This window comes from Miscanthus floridulus, chromosome 2, assembly GCF_019320115.1.
Source record: "Miscanthus floridulus cultivar M001 chromosome 2, ASM1932011v1, whole genome shotgun sequence".
Taxonomy (NCBI): Eukaryota; Viridiplantae; Streptophyta; class Magnoliopsida; order Poales; family Poaceae; genus Miscanthus; species Miscanthus floridulus.
The window spans coordinates 46,742,607-46,761,988 of NC_089581.1; the positions used below are offsets into that span (position 1 = coordinate 46,742,607).

Here is a 19,382-nt window from a genome sequence, read left to right on the forward strand (position 1 = left end):
TAGTACCATACGACACTAGGTCGATACTTTGGTTCGGTAGCCACATATTGCCGAAATTGGTGCAAGCAACATGGTCTATTTGAGATATTAGGAGCTATTTGTTCAACACAACAGGCCACAGCTTGGATATGTGGGTGATTTTCTTCCAAGGCTTTAGTGGGAAGAGGTCTTTATGCTTGATCTACAAACAGGACCATATCTCTTGAGAGTTTTTTTCTTGGGTGCAAGAACATGGAAAGCTTGCGCCTTCCCTTTGATAGAGGATTTGTTTTGTGGTTCTTGGTTGGGAGTAGAATTATGGGTTCGAGACAGATTGCAGCGTTCTAACTAAGTGGTGGCGCTCACGATATCTTGTTATCAATATCTAGAATTCTTAGGATGGTCCTCACCTTGTAAGTTATGTTGTCTTTTGAGTCCTTTGATGCCATAATGGGTTTGCATCTCCCACCCCCTTCTTTTTGGTTAGTAACTTAATATCCACGATTCTAAAATATCAGTGAAACACATGCATAAAACTGAAGTTCTGTATCCATCATTGCTGTAGTAAATCAAGCACATTAATCTCCATGAAATAAATGAATACAGAGTCCTTTTTTGGGCATCAAAGTTGTGTGCAATCAGATATCCTGTTCTTCATCCACATTCCTTAGATTTCATATGAGATTCCGACCTTTAGGATCTGGCGACGGGGTATTGACAGCATCTTCTCACCATTTCTCGAGTTCTTTCTAAGAAAAGAGTATAGGTAGTTGACAGCTATCTTCTTAATGAGTGAGGAATGGGGTCTTGCCACCACCTCACTCTCTCCAAATATGTACACCACACCTTTACTCATCTCTTCAAGGACAGCCTGTTGCTCCTGCTGAATCTTCAGCATCTCTACTATATTCATTTTGTCTCCCTGACACAAAGTTGAACAAGCATCAGTACCACCATTCGAACAGAAATTTAACGGATACTGATAAAGCCAAGTCATTACAGAATGTAGGTGTCTTTATGTTTATATGAGGATAATGCAATAGATTATTCACCTGAAATTGCATAAAATGCTTGCTCTTTCCACTAGCTTGCCTTGTGTGCTCTGAGAACGACTCTGCTGGTGTGAGCATCTCCTCAGCATAGACTGCCTTTACTTTGGTTTTTTCATAGCTACCAAAGCTCTCAGCGTGAGAACTGCGGTAGCTGGAGGACTGCTTCATCATAGGCTCACAACCCACACCATAGAGGTTGACATCCCGGATGTAGTACTGGAGATGCTCTACAAGTTTATCAACAAAGTCCTTGGCCTCCTCAAAGGGGTCTCGGTACCCATACCGTGCCACACATTGGAATACCTTATAATCTTCTCTGTCTACCTGTCTAAAGAGAAAGCGTTCTGACATGTCGACAGATGGAATTGGCAAGTGCTTCATTGAGACGAAAATGAGCACTGAATGGATGGAAGGGATCTTCTCGATGAGATGACAGAACACTGGGGGTATGCCTTGAACCAACTCAGTATAGAAGAGGCCAATCCCTGGTACTCTCTGTATGTCACAGCGCTCAAGGAGTTCTTTCACTTTGTCACGGGGCACAGAATGCTCGAGCTCAAAGTTGTATTTCTTCACATGCACATAATGCCATACAATCATCACCACCATCAGGAATGCTGACATTGCCACAGGCACATATGCCCCATGCGCAAATCGATATAGGATAGCAGATAGATAAATTGACTCAGATGACATAAAAACAACAAAGAACGCAACAATCCACCAGATACTGATCTTCCATACTAGGAGCATCACGATTGTCAACAATAGGGTTGTGACAATCATAACAAGAACAACACATATACCTACTTGGAAGGAAGAGACAAAGTCACATTTCTTTAGATTTGAAGATAGGCACAATACAAATGTAACTATAATTATAAGTTCTTAGGATCTTACCATGAGCTTCCCCAATGATGATGGTTGTCCTGAAGCCAATTGTGACAAGGCAAGCGCCCAAGCACAGCAAGTAGTTTACTTCAGGGATATATAATTGGCCCGAGTATTGCCTTGAGGTGTGCAGTATCTTTACCCTTGGAAAGCAACCAAGTGTCTGGGAATGTGAAATTGTTGCGAAGGCGCAGGAGATCATGGCTTGGCTTCCAATGATCGATGCAGCTAGTGCAAGAATGAACGTTGGCCAGAACAACGAGACTGCGTCCAAGTGGATATATATAAATGTCTCGTAAAGAATTCAGATGTACATATGTACCAGTGAGATACCAAGTGTTGGATTCTATACTTACTTGGAGTTGATCTGTAGAAAGTGTTAGCCACATCCTCGGGGTGTACTCTCAAGTATGCTGCTTGCCCAATGTAAGCAAGCAATACTGACGGGACTAAACCGAAGCCAAAGCTTAGCTGAAGCAGATGAAAGAGAATGTTAGTCTTATGGATTTTTTAGTGGTATGATAAATTAATGATCTTTTGTTCTTTAATAAATATTAAATGATACACATACCTGGATTGATTTGATGCTGAAGTATCCTAGATCAGCAAAAAGAGCTTCTGTGCCTGCGATATTTGCAGAATATTTCCTCAGTATGCATTCAGTGTCATGCTGTGCAGACTCCTGATTCTAGCACAATAGGCCACTATTTTTTTGATATACAAATGGTACCTGTGAAACAAAGGAGTATGCCTCCAAGGGAGACCCATCCTTTTTTCTTGTTCCTTCTAAAATAGTCGATGATGTATTTCATATTGAATGCCCTGAGAGCACCGGTATCATACTTTATCAGGTTGTATAACCCAACGCCTGCAATGAGGAGCAGCCAGAGGAGGATGATCGGCGCAAACAAGTAACCGACTTTGTCTGTCCCGAACCTCTGGATTGCGAACAGCACCACCAAAATTCCCACGGTGATCCAGACTATCTCATCTGTGTAAAATATCACATGTCATTGTTGTGCATGCACCTCATTCATATGTACTAGAAAATCAACTGTGCCATATTTTCTTCAAAGTATAAGTTCATTCATATGTAGTCGGTTGTGTGCAGTTAAAACACACAATGAATCCTGTGCATTTTTTTATTGAATTAGATGTCACTAATGGAGGCTCCTGGCGTCACAGCCACATATACTTCTTAGGCTGGGCCACATATTAATTGCTAACGGCGACAGTTCACTCCATGTCTTCAGTTCCAAAGATGGCCGGCAGATTTGAAAGTCAATAACAGAGGCATCGAGAGTCATTTTAGGTGCACTGTATATACTTGTGGCCCAGAGTCATTTGTAAATTACATATATTAACGTATATGTGGAGACCATTGATACAGATTGGATGGTAATGGGGCAACATCCCTATAGAGTATTGTCTGGAGTATTAATTGGTAACAACGACAGTCTTTTGCAAGTCTTCAGTTTATTAGCTGATAGAGATGTCATAATCATAAACAGTACTAGCGTGTAGAATAAAGTTGGGACCTCAAATTTTCTGCTGCCACAATATTCTGTTCCTACCTACTTCAAGGATTTCTCACATGAAAGTGAATCTAGAACAACTTTATGAAATACGTGTCTGAGTCGGACGTTCGCGAAAAAAGAGAATATAGAACAACTTTTGAGTGGTTTTCCTCATACCTGTTGTAAGAAAAGACGCCTTTTCTTTTAGACCGCCAACAGCAGAGAGAACTGCACATTTTCAGGCAAGAGGAAGAAAACCGAACCATGTTAGATTATGCATATTGTACTTGATATCTACTTGGAAATATACTCGAATCCAGATCATGGCAAATAATGTACTCAAGATAAGTTTCTTTTTTAACCTGAAATTGCAGGAGTCAGAATAGCGTCGCTGATAACCATGGCGGTGGCGAGCATGGTGATGAGGAAGAGGGAAATCTTTACTGTCTTGTTCGTCTCGAGCAGCTCCTTCATCCACTCCGCTCTCCGGAGCGTCGCCGGCGGTTTGTCGCGGTTGTACTTGGAGACGAGCTCGTCTTCAACCTGCTGGTTCGGGATCAGGCTCACCTTGGCGTGGCGCGAGATGAGAGTGTAGAGCGCGAAAGTTCCACCTGGAGCAGAAGGAAGGAATCAGTTTGCTTGGGGTTTGATTAATTTGTTTGTTTTGCGACTTTTCTTACGGCATCTACTGACTGTTGCGGTCTTCTGCTATCACATCTGATCTTACAGCCAAAGTCTTTGGATTGGATGGATATGGGTCAAGCAACGGTGAAGGGAAAAGACTGAAAGAGCATGACATTTCTGTAACCTAGCTGTTACATGGTTATTGGAGCCTCATGAGTTGGTCCAGGAAGTCCAAACTTACCATTCACTGAGATAATTACACCCATCTCAGTCTCAGATAACACCTACCTAGCTAGCTTGTACTATCAACTACTAGTGTATATCTTTGACGTGACTTGATATGAATTATGATGCAGTCTCCGGTGCATGTCTGGCGAGTTAGTCTCGCATTGGACTAGTATGTACTACTGCACTGCATGACAGCATGAAGCAAGGAAGTTTTTGGTTGCTGACGTACCATCACCGTCGTCGTTGGCTCGTAGGGCGATGTAGACGTACTTGATGACGGTGAAGAGGAGGAAGCTGTAGATGATGAGGGAGAGCGCCCCGAGCAGGTCGTCCGGGTGGCCGACGCCGTCCCGGAACGTGCTCGAGTACACGAACAGCGGCGACGTGCCAATGTCGCCGTACAGGATCCCCACGCACTGGAACGCCAGCCGCAGCGTCGTCCCCCAGCCATCCTGTGTTTTGTTACGCGCACAAGTTCATCGATCGATCAGCACGTGATGATCGAGGCAGAGGCAGGCATCGTACGTGTTCAAATTTTCATACGTCGATCGTCCTGACAAAACAAACAAGCTAGTTCTAGCTAAGGTAGTGCAATGCTGAACAACAACCTGTCCGTGGTGGTTCGCGCCGGCGGCTCTTGTTGCGGCCATGTACAGGGAATCCTGCCGCTGCATGGTCGCCGGCACGTCGTCGTCGACGGCGGCCTCATCGCTCTCGAGGTCCACGATGATGATCTCTTCCCTACTTCCTCTGCTGTCAGCTGCTTGTTGGGCCGCCATACATACCAGCTGATAGATAGCTAGATCGTCTCTGCTGCTGCTCTCTATATGAGGTGGAATCACACAGGATCGGAGCTGGCCTGGTCTGTGTTACTAGCTACGTACACAAGGATATGTACTAGCAATATATAGCTAGTACCGCAGCAGTTGTAGTACTTGCCAAGTACGTCGTCCGAGCTCTAGGCGAGCTCAAGAGCTTGGGCTCCCTTTTATAAGCTCTGTCCCCTGAGGAGCTGCTGGCTCTGCTACCTAGTACGTAGCTCCGTTACTTCTCGTCCACGTTCTGGTTCCATCTTTGAAAAATCGTCGTTGGAATCGATCGAGAGCCTCAGCCTTTTCCGGTTATCGGTCGTCACAGAATGCATCATCGTCTCATCGATACCTACCCGGCCGGCAGTTTCGTCAGTAGCTACTTCACCATTCCTGTGGCAGGCAGAGTCCATGGATGCAATAGGCACTGTCGCAGATCGAGAGGCGACCGCCGGATTGGCTTTGGCTTTTATCTCCTGCTGCGTTGAATCTTTGACAAATCGTTGCTTGCGATTAGTGATCCATCCATCCATGTATACATAATACATAATACATCGATATCACTGCCGTTGTCACTCGCTGGAGTAACAAGTCCAGGTATGTGTGGCAGTCAGGACATGAACTGTCGCGGTAGGCGCTTTTCATTAGTTTTGGCATTAGCATCGCTTTGTCCGCGTAGAAGCCAGCGAAGTCGCCGGACGCGTAAAGCTCAGATGAGGCCTGCCCAGTTCGATCGCGCGCGTCCGTCCGCAGTTGCTTCACTTGCGACCTCGATCGTGACACGGCAGCGTTGCATTACCAACTCGCTTTGTCGCTTTGCTTCTTCGAGTCACCGGGTTCAGACGCGAGCACAAGGAAACACAAGAAACCTGCTGCTTCGATCGTTTTGCATAAATTGCTCAGGCGGGCAAAGCGATTTCAGACGACCGGTTTCAGACGCATGACAGATCTGATCAAAGTTATTCAGAATTACAAGCTTACTTACTGTTACTCCATTTCTTCTAAATTTGAGATAGCAAGGTAATAATTTTGAGCCATTGATTTTTTTTAGATTTTTTTAAAAATAATTAATTAACCTAGAAAAAAAAATGTTTTCAAATCCCTGCATGCATGCTCGGGAGAAACAGAAACAGGCCGCCTGACCCGCGGCCCTTCCCTTTCATTGCACAGCCTGGCGGATCCATGCATGCGTGCGTATATTACCATAAAAAAAATCCGCAAAGTCCATCGTATATGTATACAACAGCTAATGCATTTTCCCCTAAAAAAAATGCTAACGCATTTTATCCGATTAAAAAAATACGTTACGTACAATACATTAATTGGGGGCTAAATTTTAGCGATCTAAATATGTTACACGCTAACATATTACAGGTAATCGAGTGTGCGTATTATGTTAACTCGAATGAAATTATATTATATTATAAAAATTGAGAAGGCCTTGAAATAAATCACGTACTTGTAAAGTATATTGAGCATCTAAATTTTTATGGAGGTTGAACATGTTTGTTGGGAACGTACACACGTAAAAAAATGGCGGTCTCATCATGTATACAGCGTGATAATATATATTTTTCTTAAAAGTGGTAAAAAAATTTATAATATATACTTCGTTTCATATACGCACATAAAGTTTCATATTTGTGCATGTAAGTTGGCACATATATACACATGTTAGGTTGCGTTCCTGAGTTACAAGTGCATCAAAAAATAATTAGTTTATTCTAATTCAGTTATATTATATCTAAAGTTGCAGAAATAAAAAGATTTACCATATCTAAAAGATCATGTATGCATCAATTAAATCATAAAAAAAGATATTTATCTAAAATTTTCCTTATTTCACCTACTACCTTCTAGAAAGTAATAAGTGACTCTAACCATCCGATTTAATTAAATGAACGGATCACAGTTATTTGGGGTACCACAGTAAAACCAACAATTCAAAAATACATGGAGGTGTGATGAAAAAATATGAAAAATATGGAGAATAGAAAGGCATATAGAATTATCTATTTCAACCGAGCAGATGAAAGAGAATAAATCTCTACTATAATGGATCAATCAAAATTATACTGGGTGCCCCAGGGAAACGTCCCCTGCTGAGAGCCTCTAACCATTGTGCACCCAGAAAAATGCACACAAAAATTCATCTACGTTAAAATTAAAGACTAATAAAACACACCGTCCAAATCCAATGGCCGACAGAAGAAGTTTGATGCGAGTCTTCAAACGCGCCCACACAGGGCTTCAAACGCTCGCCACGCACACTCTGTCCTGGGCAGGGTTCCAAGTCTGGGAACACGGAATAAAAAAAGCAAACGCCGAGATTAAGGTCCTGTTTGGTTATAGGGACTAGAGACTAAAAGAGAACTAAAAGAGAGACTAAATAACATATTTGGTTTCAGAGACTAAAAAGCTGAACAAGGACTAAAATATCCTTCTTCTTTCTTTGATAGAGGTGAAGGAGGAGAGAGAGAGGGATAAGGGCTGTAAAGTTAGTGCATTAATCCTACGAAGCCTCTCCCAAGAGACCAGTAGACTAGAGACTAAAAGTCCCTCTAGCAGTCGCTTTTATTATCTAGTCCCGTGGAACCAAACAGACCTAGGTCTTTAGCCGGGATCTCGCCATTGCCGCACGCCTGTCGGGGCCGCACGCGCCGCCGCCTCCGCCTCTTCGTTTTCCTTCGCCAGTCCTAGCATGTGAGCCTGCAAGGAGCCAGGGGTTGCGCTGCTGCGCTCGCGCGACCTCCCCTCCTCCATGGCCGGGTGACCTGGTGCCCCCTCGAGGTCTTCTCCTAGGAGCGCGTGACACCGAGGTCTCTATCCCCTGCCCACAGCCCCACGGTAAGTCCCAATCCGACCTCTGATTTTGGATTGTGGAACCCTAGAGCTGTTCAATTTGTAGTATGCGATGCTCCGTACTTCTGCGCTAAGGGATTTCCCTTCATCAGCTTTCCCGTCCTGCATCTGCGCAAGGAACAGATGGATGTTGCGCAAGGAACAAATGGATTTGGTTACGGTCCGATGTGAGAGTTAGGGATTGATATTGGAGAATTGTGTCGTCAGGTTCTGCTTATTCTTATGCAAATACAATATTATCAAATGTTTGATTTATCAATGAGAATAGGCTGTAGTATTTTGTTGTTATATTTTGAAAGGATATGCATTGATTTTTTTGTTGTTACATTTTGAAAGGATACGCATTGATTTTGTCATGCTCGTCTTCCTTTCAGTACAAGCCTGTGTCATGTACCATGCAAGCACACAAAGAAGACAAAATTAAGGTTCATTATCATGTAAGCATATAATCTGTATACCTGTTTAGCCTTGCTATATTTTCCACATTAATTTTTCGGTGATGTAGCCCTCTAAGGGATTGCTCTCATATACAGATATGGCTTAACTCACACAGTTAATATAGCTACGCAGAAGAACTGAGCTAATTGCTTGGCAGTACGATCTTTGTAGATGCAATATCTTGTCTCATATATGGTTTGCCTTTTCGTGTTTGATTAAAGCACTCCTAGGTACTTTTCATGTGCTAATTGTCTCACCGATGGATCAGTTTTTGATTGTAGCTATGACAGAGGTGACTGTTTGAATACTCTTGGAAATGTCCAAGTGATAAAAGGTTATTGTCCTTCACTATAACAATAAACTTTCTTTGTTTATCTGTAGTCCAGTGTCCATACTAAACTGTATAGGGCTACCAGCATGTTCCTATTTGTTCGCTCGGGAAATAATACAGAGTCTCGCTCGATGGGAGCTATGGATGAAGGAGATGCAGTATTTGGTGCCAGTGCTGAAGTGGACCTTGATCACAGGTTTGGATCATTTTCCTTTGACCCCATTTGTGTTTTTAGCATGGTAACAGGACAATAGTTGAATATCTATATTTTCCAATATTTTGCCTTGATACTGGATTAGCGAGAGAGTTCTCAGAATTCAACTGGGATATGGCGTAACTGTGACAAACACCGAAAAGCAGGTTTTTTATAAATTTTATCTTGTTTTGTATTTTGCCGTAGCATTAGCACGGGCAAACTAATATATATAAGAGAAAAGAGATGGGGGCAGCCTACTCACCATGCAACTCCACACATTCTGCTTTCACAGGTCGGTGTGAGCCCTTATGCCAACTCAATCGATTCGATCCGCGGATGCCTGATGATTGGATTTAAGTTTTTCGAATTTTAAGGTTTGATCCATGGCATCAAAGAGGATCCTCAAGGAGTTGAAGCACCTTCAGAAGGACCTGCCCACCTCCTACAGCGCAGGTGATTTTGACTGAAATAACTCAAAACTGAATTCAGGCCAGCCAATAAAAAGGATGCCGACTTCAGTTTTAAACTTCTAATGTAGCATAAACTTTTTGCAACATCCTTGATGAAAGAAGAAGTAAACAATTGTTAGATTTAGGGCTGAGGAATGTTGTGCACTGAAAGAAATATATAGATCTTACAAAATGTTTGTTTATTACTTTTCATATGGAAAATGCCAATTCAAAGGAAGCAATTTTTTAACATTGGTTTCAATTTTCAAACAATCTGTGTACTATTTGACTTATTATGCATGATTTCCATTTGAATATTAGTTCCTATACTTGATCTTTGATGTGTAGGAGAATCATCATAATCGCTCATGCCAAGGATCTCGAATAAATTAAGGATGGAGCAAGAGATCAGAGTATGATCAGGAATTGGTTCAATTAATGGAAACTAGGGATAATTAGGAATTGGTTCCAGTCCATTACATGATCAAATTGTATTAATGATAGGTTCAGTATGTCATGTCTTTCATATCATTGTTTTGGCGTTTTGGCAATGGTTCAGTAAATGCAATGCCTTGTTTATGTAAAGACAGTGTAGTTTCATTTTATTCTTAACTATGGAAACATAGAGTAAATGCAATGCCTTGTTTTTATCTCTTTGTTCATGTCAAGTGATTTTGAAGTTTATTTTTCGTAACTTTCTCTGGGGGTACCATTAGTTTATTATGCTTGCCTTGTCATATTAGCAAAACACTGAACTTTTAGTGCTTAGTTCAGCGCTATGAAACAGCTTTCACAAAGCATAATTAGCTAAATACTTCAAATATGATAGAATTAACTTTGTTATGCATAAGTGTTTTTTGGATTATATACATGGTCATATACAATTGTTTGAAAGGTGAACTACGAAAAAAAAATCGCCGTTTGGTCGTTTTCATGTGCATCCTTGAATGAAGCCGTGGCGTTAGCACGAGCACTATACTGGTATATATAAGGAGTTTTCATTAACCTTGGATTTTGAGTTTCTCCACAAACTAATAACACTTGTGTCATTAGTATTACTAACCGTGTGCAGATGCATACAAATTCTTGGGTGACATCACACAGTTACAAAAATTGAGGTTACTACAAGGCTAATCAAATTGCGTGAAATTCTAATGTCACTTTCCAAAACCTACAGGTAATATACGTCATTGTTTGGTAAGTTGTTCTGTTAAATAAGGTTGAAATTCTCAGGTGCTGCCCAATTTCAAGGCAGTTTCGACTTCGTCCAAGGCATGTCTAAATTTTCTTGCAGTAGTTTGAAAATATATTGAAAAAAGGTGAGTATTTTTTATTATTGCATCCAGTTCATAAATTTTCAAGCCAAGTAGGGGTATGTCGACTGTCGACAAAAGATGCTCGGCAGTCTACTGAGGGGTATTCTACGATAGTAGATTTGTCATAGAGGTGAGCAAAATCAGAAGCGAGATGGTAATACAAGCACCAAGACATAATATTTAGACAGGTTCGACCGTCAGTATGGCGTAATACCTATATCCTGTGTTCTGATGTATTGCATTGACATATATTAGCTTGTCCGCTAGAGGATCCCTGCTTCTCCTTATATATTCTGTAGGGGTAGGGGTAGGGTTACAAGGTAAGTATCCTATTTGGTACTATACAATAGCTTACGGTGCACGTCAAGCAGCGCTGTGCACGTCTTGATCTTGTGGGCTGGGTCACCTCTGATAATGCGGCCCATGTCTTTTCTTGTGAATATTGGGGGCCATACCCTCACATGTTCTTATCCCTGAAACGTTGCAGGCCATGGTACAGGTGTGTCACTCCAACCTAATTGGTTGCAGGCGGTTTGGTTCTGGAGGGTAGGTGACAAGTCTCCGTTCCAAGGTCCAAGGCATGGGAGGAACAAATCTCCAGTCCGACCATTTTTCATTCCAGGACGCATCTAACTGAATGCGCATTTCTAGTTCAACCTGACTTCAATCCGAGCGGAACACGCCTTGTTCCGGGCCGTTCTGGCTGGACCGAACGAGCCCTTACCAGCTGGAACCATTACCGCCGTGATATGAACCATTACGCCTTATCTTAGCACGAGCTCGTCCTCGTCCTGTTGATTTGGGATCAGGCAGATCTTGGCGTACCGCGAGATCAACGAGTACAGAGCAAAGGTTCCACCTGACGAAAACCGAGCAAATAACGTATGTACGTGCACCTTATTAGCTCCGTGTCCATTTTGCAACTCATCTCATGACAAGAAAGATCATGGTGAATTAAATTCAGTAGCTAGGTAGCATCGTCGATCGCACCCTCACCCTGGTGGTTGGCGTAGAGGGCGATGAAGACGATCTTGATCATGGCGAAGAGGATGAAGCTGTAGATGATGATGGACAGCACGCCGAGGACGTCGTCCTCATGCTTGACGCCATGCTTGAAGGTGTTGATGTTGGATATAATATGGGCTTGGTCCATATAATATTTAATAAATCAAATAAAACTCTATTGTGCGTAACATTAAGCGTTGTATGGTTTAATACCATATGAGATTTTGACTAAACGCTGACTTAGCTTATATGGTTGGAAATTATTCATCTAAATTGAAAAGCTGAGAAAAAGATAAAGGCGTGCCATGCGCGCGCCACCGCCGCCGCCGGCCGGGCCGTGGCGAGGTGGGCGTGGCCAGTCTTTTGCCACTTAATCCACATAACAACGGGAGTTACTCCCCTAGGCCGTGGGCGTGGCGGGCGTGACCAGTCTTTTGCCACTTAATACACATAACAACGGGAGTTACTCCCCTTAATGGTGGAGGCGAACTGATTGCGGCCGTTACTGTCTCTCCGTCTCCGTCTCTTGGGATTCTCCGCTGCCTCTCCTCTCCCCGTCCATATATCCGAGTCCTCCGTCAGCCCAGATCAAATCCTTCGGCAACCACTCCTGAGAGAACCATACTTCCGCAGCCTTCTGATTTCCCCGTCCCGTACCTCTGCGCGCACGGAGTAGCGGGAGAGCAGATGCCTCCGGAACCCTCGTCCGCCAGAGAACCTTGCACGGGGTGCGCGACGATTAGGTTTTTGGGGAGCGATCTGCGACTGCTCGTCCACACACATCTTCTTCTCGGTGATTGCCTGTGGAACATCAAGGTGTCTTTTTTCTGGTGATCCGTTCGTGGGACTGCACTGCGAACATCTTCCTGCATCGACTGTGATCCGCGACTTCGAGGAACGCACTATATCGACTAGTGCGAATGGAGCCTCCGATGCCCTCGGCATGGGACCCTTCGCTGGGTACAGTCTAATCTCTGTGATTTCTGTACTTTGTGTTTTTACTGTATTCATCAGTATGCCATCTCTGCATGCTGTAGTGTTTATAAGAAATGTACACATGCACATATATGTCGTCACAAACCTGCTGATGTTATTTTTCTGGATTAAACTGATAATGAAATTGCCTAAATTCCTAACAATCCAAAAATCTAGTGTTAGGCAATTTTCTGTCAGTGGTTTTGCTGCTGCTTTAAAGCCAAATAATTTTGATGGTAAGAATTTTATGATATGACGTGCCAAGATGGTATTGTGGTTGACTGCGATGAACTGCTATCACGCCGCATAGGGGAAGCCTGAACAGTTTACTCCTGAGGAGGAGCGAAAGTTCTTGACTGCCGATAACCTATTTCGAGACGCTGTGATTAGTGCACTTCATCCCAAGTATGAGAAAAACTACATATCTTACACATCAAGCAAAGAGTTATGGGATACTCTTGAGGCAAAGTTTAGGGTTTCTGATACTGACAGTGAGCTGTACCTTATGGAGCAGTTGTATGACTACAAAATGGTTGAAAACCATTCTGTGGTCGAACATGCTCATTAGATACAGGCACTAGCAAATGAACTAGAACTTTTTCCATGCTTGTTGCCCGATAAGTTTGTGGCCGGCGATATAATCGCTAAGCTGCCACCTTCTTGGATGGATTTTGCTACTTCTCTAAAACATAAGAGACAAGAGTTTAGCGTGGCTGAGCTTATTGGATCTTTTGATGTTGAGGAGAGGGCGAGAGCAAAAGACAACCGTAGAAAAGGAGTTGAGTCTTCTGCAGCCAATATGATGCAGAAAAAAAACTCATTTGCATCTCGTAATAAAAAGAAGAAGAACATGCAAAAGAATAACAATGCAAAGCCTAAGCAGACTGCACAGTTTAAGAAGAAAAACAACAAGAAAGCTGGATGATGCTTTGTTTGCGGGAGTGATGAGCATTGGGCAAGTGCATGCCTAGACCATAAATATAAGCAAGAAAGAAAATCAGCAAACATGGTAATTAGCGAGACTAGAGGAGGAACATCTGGGTATAGTAATTCTTTACCTTTTGTTCTTTCAGTTTGCCTTTCACCTGAGTGGTGGATGGACAGTGGTGCTAATATTTATGTATGTGCTGATGTTTCTTTGTTTATTTCCTATCAGGTCGGCAGGAGTGGAGCCTTGGTGATGGGAAACGGTTCGCATGCGTGTATTCTTGGTGCTGGTACGGTCGTTCTGAAGTTTACTTCGAGAAAGACGGTGCCATTAAAGAACGTGCAGCATGTCTCTTCTATCAAGAAGAATCTTATTAGCGCTTCTCAGATGTGTCGCGATGGCTTTAAAATTGTGCTTGAGTCCAATAAATATGTTGTGTCGAGACATGGAACATTTGTTGGAAAAGGTTATGATTGCGGAGGCTTGTTCCGCTTATCTTTGCTTGATGATGTGTGTAATAAAGTGGTGAACAATGTTAATGTTTCAGATGAGTCGAATATATGGCATTTATGACTTTGTCACATTAATTTTGGCTATCTCACGCGACTTGCAAATCTAAATTTAATCCTGAAATTTAACTTAGTCAAAGATTCTAAGTGCCAAGTGTGTGTGCAATCGAAGCAACCATGCAAGCCTCACAAGGCTGCTGAGGCGAGGAACTTGGCACCATTGGAACTCGTTCATTCTGATTTATGCGAAATGAATGGTGAATTGACTAAAGGCGGTAGACGATACTTCATGACATTTATAGATGATTGCACTAGATTTTGCTACATGTATTTTTTAAAAACAAAAGATAAAGCGTTGCATTATTTTAAGGTCTATAAAGCTGAGGTAGAAAATCAACTTGAGAAGAAAATCAAGCGTTTGCGGTCCGATCGCGTGGAAGAATATTTCTCAAATGAATTTTCTGAGTTTTGCGCGGTGCATGAAATTAATAATGAGAGGACGCCACCATACTCACCACAGTCCAATGGGATTGCAGAGAGAAAGAACCGCACTCTAACTGATTTGGTTAATGCCATGTTGGAGACTGTGGGACTATCTAAGGAATGGTGGGGTGAGGCTATATTGACAGCATGTCATGTCCTGAATAGAGTGCCCACAAAGAACAAAGAAATTACACCATTCAAGGAATGGGAGAAGAAGAGATTAAATCTCTCTTACCTGCGAACTTAGGGTTGTTTGGCAAAAGTGAATGTGCCAATAAACAAAAAGCGAAAGCTTGGACCAAAGACTGTTGATGGTGTCTTTCTTGGTTATGCTATTCACAGCGTGGGTTATAGATTTTTAATTATAAACTCTAGTGTTCCTGAGATAGCTGTTGATACAATTATGGAATCTAGAGATGCTACATTTTTTGAGAATAAGTTTTCCATAAAAAATGCACCCAACACAACTGGTCATGAATTTATAATTCCCTATGAGCATGAAAATTTTATTCTGATAGGACAAATTGAGGAACCCTATGTGCAAAATCCTGAGGCGGATGACACTATAGTCACCAAGAAAAGCAAGAGACAGAGGACTGTAAAGTCTTTTGGTGATGACTATATTGTGTACCTTGTGGATGACACACCAACGACCATTGAAGAGGCATATTCCTCTCCTAATGCTGACTTATAGAAGGAAGTAGTACGGAATGAGATGGATTCTGTTATATCTAATGGAACTTGGGAAATAGTTGATCGTCCCTATGGGTGCAAGCCTATAGGTTGCAAATGGGTGTTCACGAAAAAGCTTAGGCCTGATGATACTATTGAGAGGTACAAGGCAAGGCTTGTGGCCAAGGGCTATACTCAAAAGGAAGGTGAGGATTTCTTTAATACTTATTCACCGGTTGCCTGATTGACCATAATTCGAGTTTTGCTTTTTCTGACAGCCTCTTATGGTCTTATAGTTCATCAAATGGACGTTAAGACAACTTTTCTAAACGAAGAGTTGGAGGAGGAGATCTATATGGATCAGCCTGATGGGTTTGTAGCAAATGGTCAAAAAGGCAAGGTGTGTAAATTATTAAAGTCATTATACGGCCTAAAACAAGCTCCTAAGCAATGGCATGAGAAGTTCGACAGAACTTTAATATCTGCTGGCTTTGTTGTGAATGAAGCTAACAAATGTGTGTACTATCGGTATGGTGGGGGTGAATGAGTCATTTTGTGCTTATATGTTGATGACATACTGATCTTTGGATCTAGCCTCAAAGTGATTGAGGAGGTGAACAAATTTCTATCTGAAAATTTTGAGATGAAAGATTTGAGAGAGGCTGATGTTATTCTTAATATCAATCTTCTAAGAGAAGGTGATGGTGGGGTAACTCTGTCATAAACCCACTATGTGGAAAATATGCTATCGCTTTGGGTTCAGTGACTATGCATCTGCTCCTACACCTTATGACCCTAGTGTGCTATTGAGGAAAAATCGAAGAATAGTAAGGGATCAGCAAAATATGTATTTGATCGATCTCATATTGGTTCCTAGGGCATTAAATATACACATGCACATATATGTCTTCGTGATCTCCTTATGAATTTACCGGTTGTTGAGAAACCTATACCGGCTATTTCTATGAACTACGATAACCAAACTGTGATTACAAAGGTTAACAGTTCCAAGGATAACATGAAGTCCACAAGGCATGTTAAGAGACGACTAAAATCTGTCAAAAAATTGAGAAACTCCGAAGTAATAGCGTTGGACTACGTCCACACATCTAACAATTTGGCAGATCAGTTCACTAAGGGTCTATCACGCAACGTGATAGAAAGTGCATCGAGAGAGATGGGTTTGAGACCCACTTGAAATTTACTATAGTGACAACCTGTTCTATGTGATCGGAGATCCCATAAAGTAGGACAGTGAAACAAGCTAGTAGTAAATTGTGAGAAAAGATCCTTAGTAAGACTCATTTCTGATGCATATCTTTTCTTTCTATAAGGCATGATGACTTTTGCCTTAATGTGTTCTAAGTGGCTTGTCAAAGCAAAGATGTCCTATAGAACATCTTTTGAGAAACACACCTATATGAGTCAGACTGCTGGTCACAGTCTATGAGATTTGGGTGATCTCTAAATACTTATGAAAGGCACTGAAGTATGACTTATATGCTTCAAATAGAGGGGATGCCTTTTGTTGCCCAATATCAGCCAAGGACTTTAGTGACATTCATCTCACACAAAACTGTCAATTCAAGGCTTAGTCCATTGTTCAGTTGTGACTGAGTGAAACTATTGTTCTATATGGATGTTCAACTTAACAGTCTCCATCGAAACACTAGTATATAAAAGAAATATGGTTTTAAGACTACTTTGTTATAAACCCTAAAGTTTGGTGGGGATTGTTGGATATAATATGGGCTTGGCTCATATAATATTTAATAAATCAAATAAAACTCTATTGTGCGTAACATTAAGCGTTGTATGGTTTAATACCATATGAGATTTTAACTGAACGCTGACTCAGCTTATATAGTTGGAAATTATTCATCTAAATTGAGAAGCTGAGAAAAGGATAAAGGCGTGCCACACGCGTGCGCGCGCCGCCGCCGCCGCCGGCCAGGCTGTGGGCGTGGGCGTGGCGTGGCGAGCGGGCGGGCGACGAGAGAGCGGGCGTTCCGTCTCTCTGTCTCCGTCTCCTGGGATTCTCCGCTGCCTCTCCTCTCCCCGTCCATATATCCGAGTCCTCCGTTAGCCCAGATCAAATCCTTCGGCAACCACTCCTAAGAGAACCACACTTCCGCAGCCTTCTGGTTTCCCCGTCCCGTACCTCTGCGCGCACGGAGTAGCGGGAGAGCAGGTGCCTCCGGAACCCTCGTCCGCCAGAAAACCTTGCACGGGGTGCGCGGCGATTAGGCTTTTGGGAAGCGATCCGCGACTACTCGTCCACGCACATCTTCTTTTCGGTGATTGCCTGTGGAACATCAAGGTGTCTTCTTCCTGGTGATCCGTTCGTGGGACTGCACTGCGAACATCTTCCTGCAACGACTGTGGTCCGCGACTTCGAGCAATGCACTATGTCGACTAGTGCGAATGGAGCCTCCGATGTCCTCGGCATGGGACCCTCCGCTGGGTACAGTCTAATCTCTGTGATTTCTGTACTTTATGTTTTTACTGTATTCATCAATATGTCATCTCTGCATGATGTAGTGTTTATAAGAAATATACACATGCACATATATATATGGTCACAAACTTACTGATGTTATTTTTCTAAATTAAACTGATAATGAAATTGTCTAAATTCGTAACCGTTGGCGTAGACGTAGAGCGGCGACGTGCCAAGGTCGGCGTACATGATCGCCACGCACTGGAATGCCAGCCACAGCGTCCGAACCCAGCTCTCCTGCCGTCCATGGTGATGGGCGGCGTGGGCTGGCCTCGTGGCGTCGCGGTACAGCGAGTCCTGCCGTAGCCAGTTCACCGGCGGCAGCTGCAGCTCCAGGTCGCCGCTGCGGGGCACCATCTCCAGGCCACCTCCGGCACCCGCTTGTTGTGCCATCTTTCCGCCGCCGGCGGCTTCCTCTGTAGACTGTAGTAGTCAAGGGCAGAACAGGTACCTCTGTACGGCGGAAAGGCTAACCCACTCCGCACTGCACCGTCCCTCAAGCAGCACCCTGTAGGCTGTAGCTGATTTGTTGGCTTCACAGCTGCTCATGGATGTCGCCTTGGGACGCCTTTTATAGCCCAACTATGGTACGCAACCGCGCGTGCAACTTGTGCTCCCTTTTTTCCTATCTCTGCGGCATCGTTGTATCATGGGAACTTGTCAATTTTTCTGGTGAACTCTGATCAAATTTATTGGTTAATTGTTTGAGTAAATTAACCTAATTATTAATTAATGGTCGCAACATCATTTTTTTTTATGAAAGCTGGTCAAAAGGTTAACGTTTTGGGTCTGTTCGCTAGGAGGAATTTGGATGGTTTGGAGGAATGCTGGAGGAATTTGTGAGAGAAAAATACTGTTTCGGATGAAAAAATAAGCGGATAAAAGTCGGGTTTAAGGGCACGCGAACGGAGCCATTTTGTGTGGGTGAGAGAGAGAGATGGAAATGTGCACCTCCGGTACATAAGGATGTGTGAGAGTACAGTGGTGTATGTTGTGAATAGGTCTTCGATATCGATGTATTTATCTAAGAATGACTTATTTTCATAAAGTCAATGGTAAGCGGATAGAACTACTGGTCAACCGTAAAAAGAAGTTTCGTTTTGTTCGTTGTTTTCAACGATGCCACTGCCACATCATCGAGAGTGGTTTTATGTTGATGAAGAAAATCACATCCTCAAATGCATACTTTCAATTCAATTGTTTTATATTCCGGTCATATAGCATTTAATGTGTGACATGGGATTGGAGGATTGTTGGACGAAATGAAATGTCTACGTTCTGTGTAGCAGCTGCTACTGTCGGCACACAGTAACATGCGAGCGGCAGCTGCCACTGAAAAAATGGCTGCTCAACATGTTTATCTGTCCCTAAATAAATAGATTTCTAGTAAATTTTAAAAATATTAGTATAGCTGTCAAATGACCATATTACCCTTGATTAATTTAAGTTCCACCATTAAGTTGCACATTAATCGGTGTTTGGGTTTCGCGCTGGTCACATTATTTACTACTCATCTGGCTAGCAAAATTGGCCAATAGGAGAGGATGCTGCAGTAAATAGAATGGAAATACGAGAAAGTATTAAGTGGGTATGGGCTGGTGGATCGTCATCCTCTAGG

General features: G+C 42.7%; 2 protein-coding genes and 1 long non-coding RNA gene across 21 annotated transcripts; 1 reads left to right on the plus strand and 2 right to left on the minus strand.

The window, feature by feature from the left end:
- Positions 1–512: 512 nt before the first annotated feature.
- Positions 513–5,270, minus strand: LOC136523248 (potassium transporter 27-like). The gene is made up of 10 exons (XM_066516996.1): positions 4,900–5,270; positions 4,521–4,743; positions 3,802–4,050; positions 3,617–3,667; positions 2,653–2,913; positions 2,494–2,546; positions 2,279–2,393; positions 1,932–2,186; positions 1,032–1,837; positions 513–901 (listed from the first exon to the last, which is right to left on the minus strand). The coding sequence occupies exons 1-10, from the start codon at positions 5,068–5,070 to the stop codon at positions 647–649; spliced, it is 2,439 nt and encodes an 812-aa protein (XP_066373093.1). The 5' UTR covers positions 5,071–5,270; the 3' UTR covers positions 513–646.
- Positions 5,271–7,700: 2,430 nt separating this feature from the next.
- LOC136523256 (uncharacterized) lies at positions 7,701–10,100 on the plus strand. 19 transcript variants are annotated; one of them, XR_010776143.1, is made up of 5 exons: positions 7,701–7,947; positions 8,055–8,734; positions 8,817–8,927; positions 9,031–9,380; positions 9,725–10,100. It is a non-coding gene; the product is annotated as an uncharacterized lncRNA (long non-coding RNA). The 19 variants fall into 19 exon arrangements; XR_010776150.1 differs by having other exon boundaries at positions 8,055–8,399; positions 8,496–8,595; positions 8,682–9,380; XR_010776142.1 differs by having other exon boundaries at positions 8,055–8,169; positions 8,299–8,399; positions 8,496–9,380.
- Positions 10,101–11,456: 1,356 nt separating this feature from the next.
- LOC136536477 (probable potassium transporter 16) lies at positions 11,457–18,157 on the minus strand. Its single transcript, XM_066528759.1, has 3 exons — positions 17,908–18,157; positions 11,689–11,835; positions 11,457–11,551 (listed from the first exon to the last, which is right to left on the minus strand). Exons 1-3 carry the CDS (start codon positions 18,155–18,157, stop codon positions 11,457–11,459), a joined length of 492 nt encoding a protein of 163 aa, XP_066384856.1.
- Between the last annotated feature and the right edge of the window lie 1,225 nt (positions 18,158–19,382).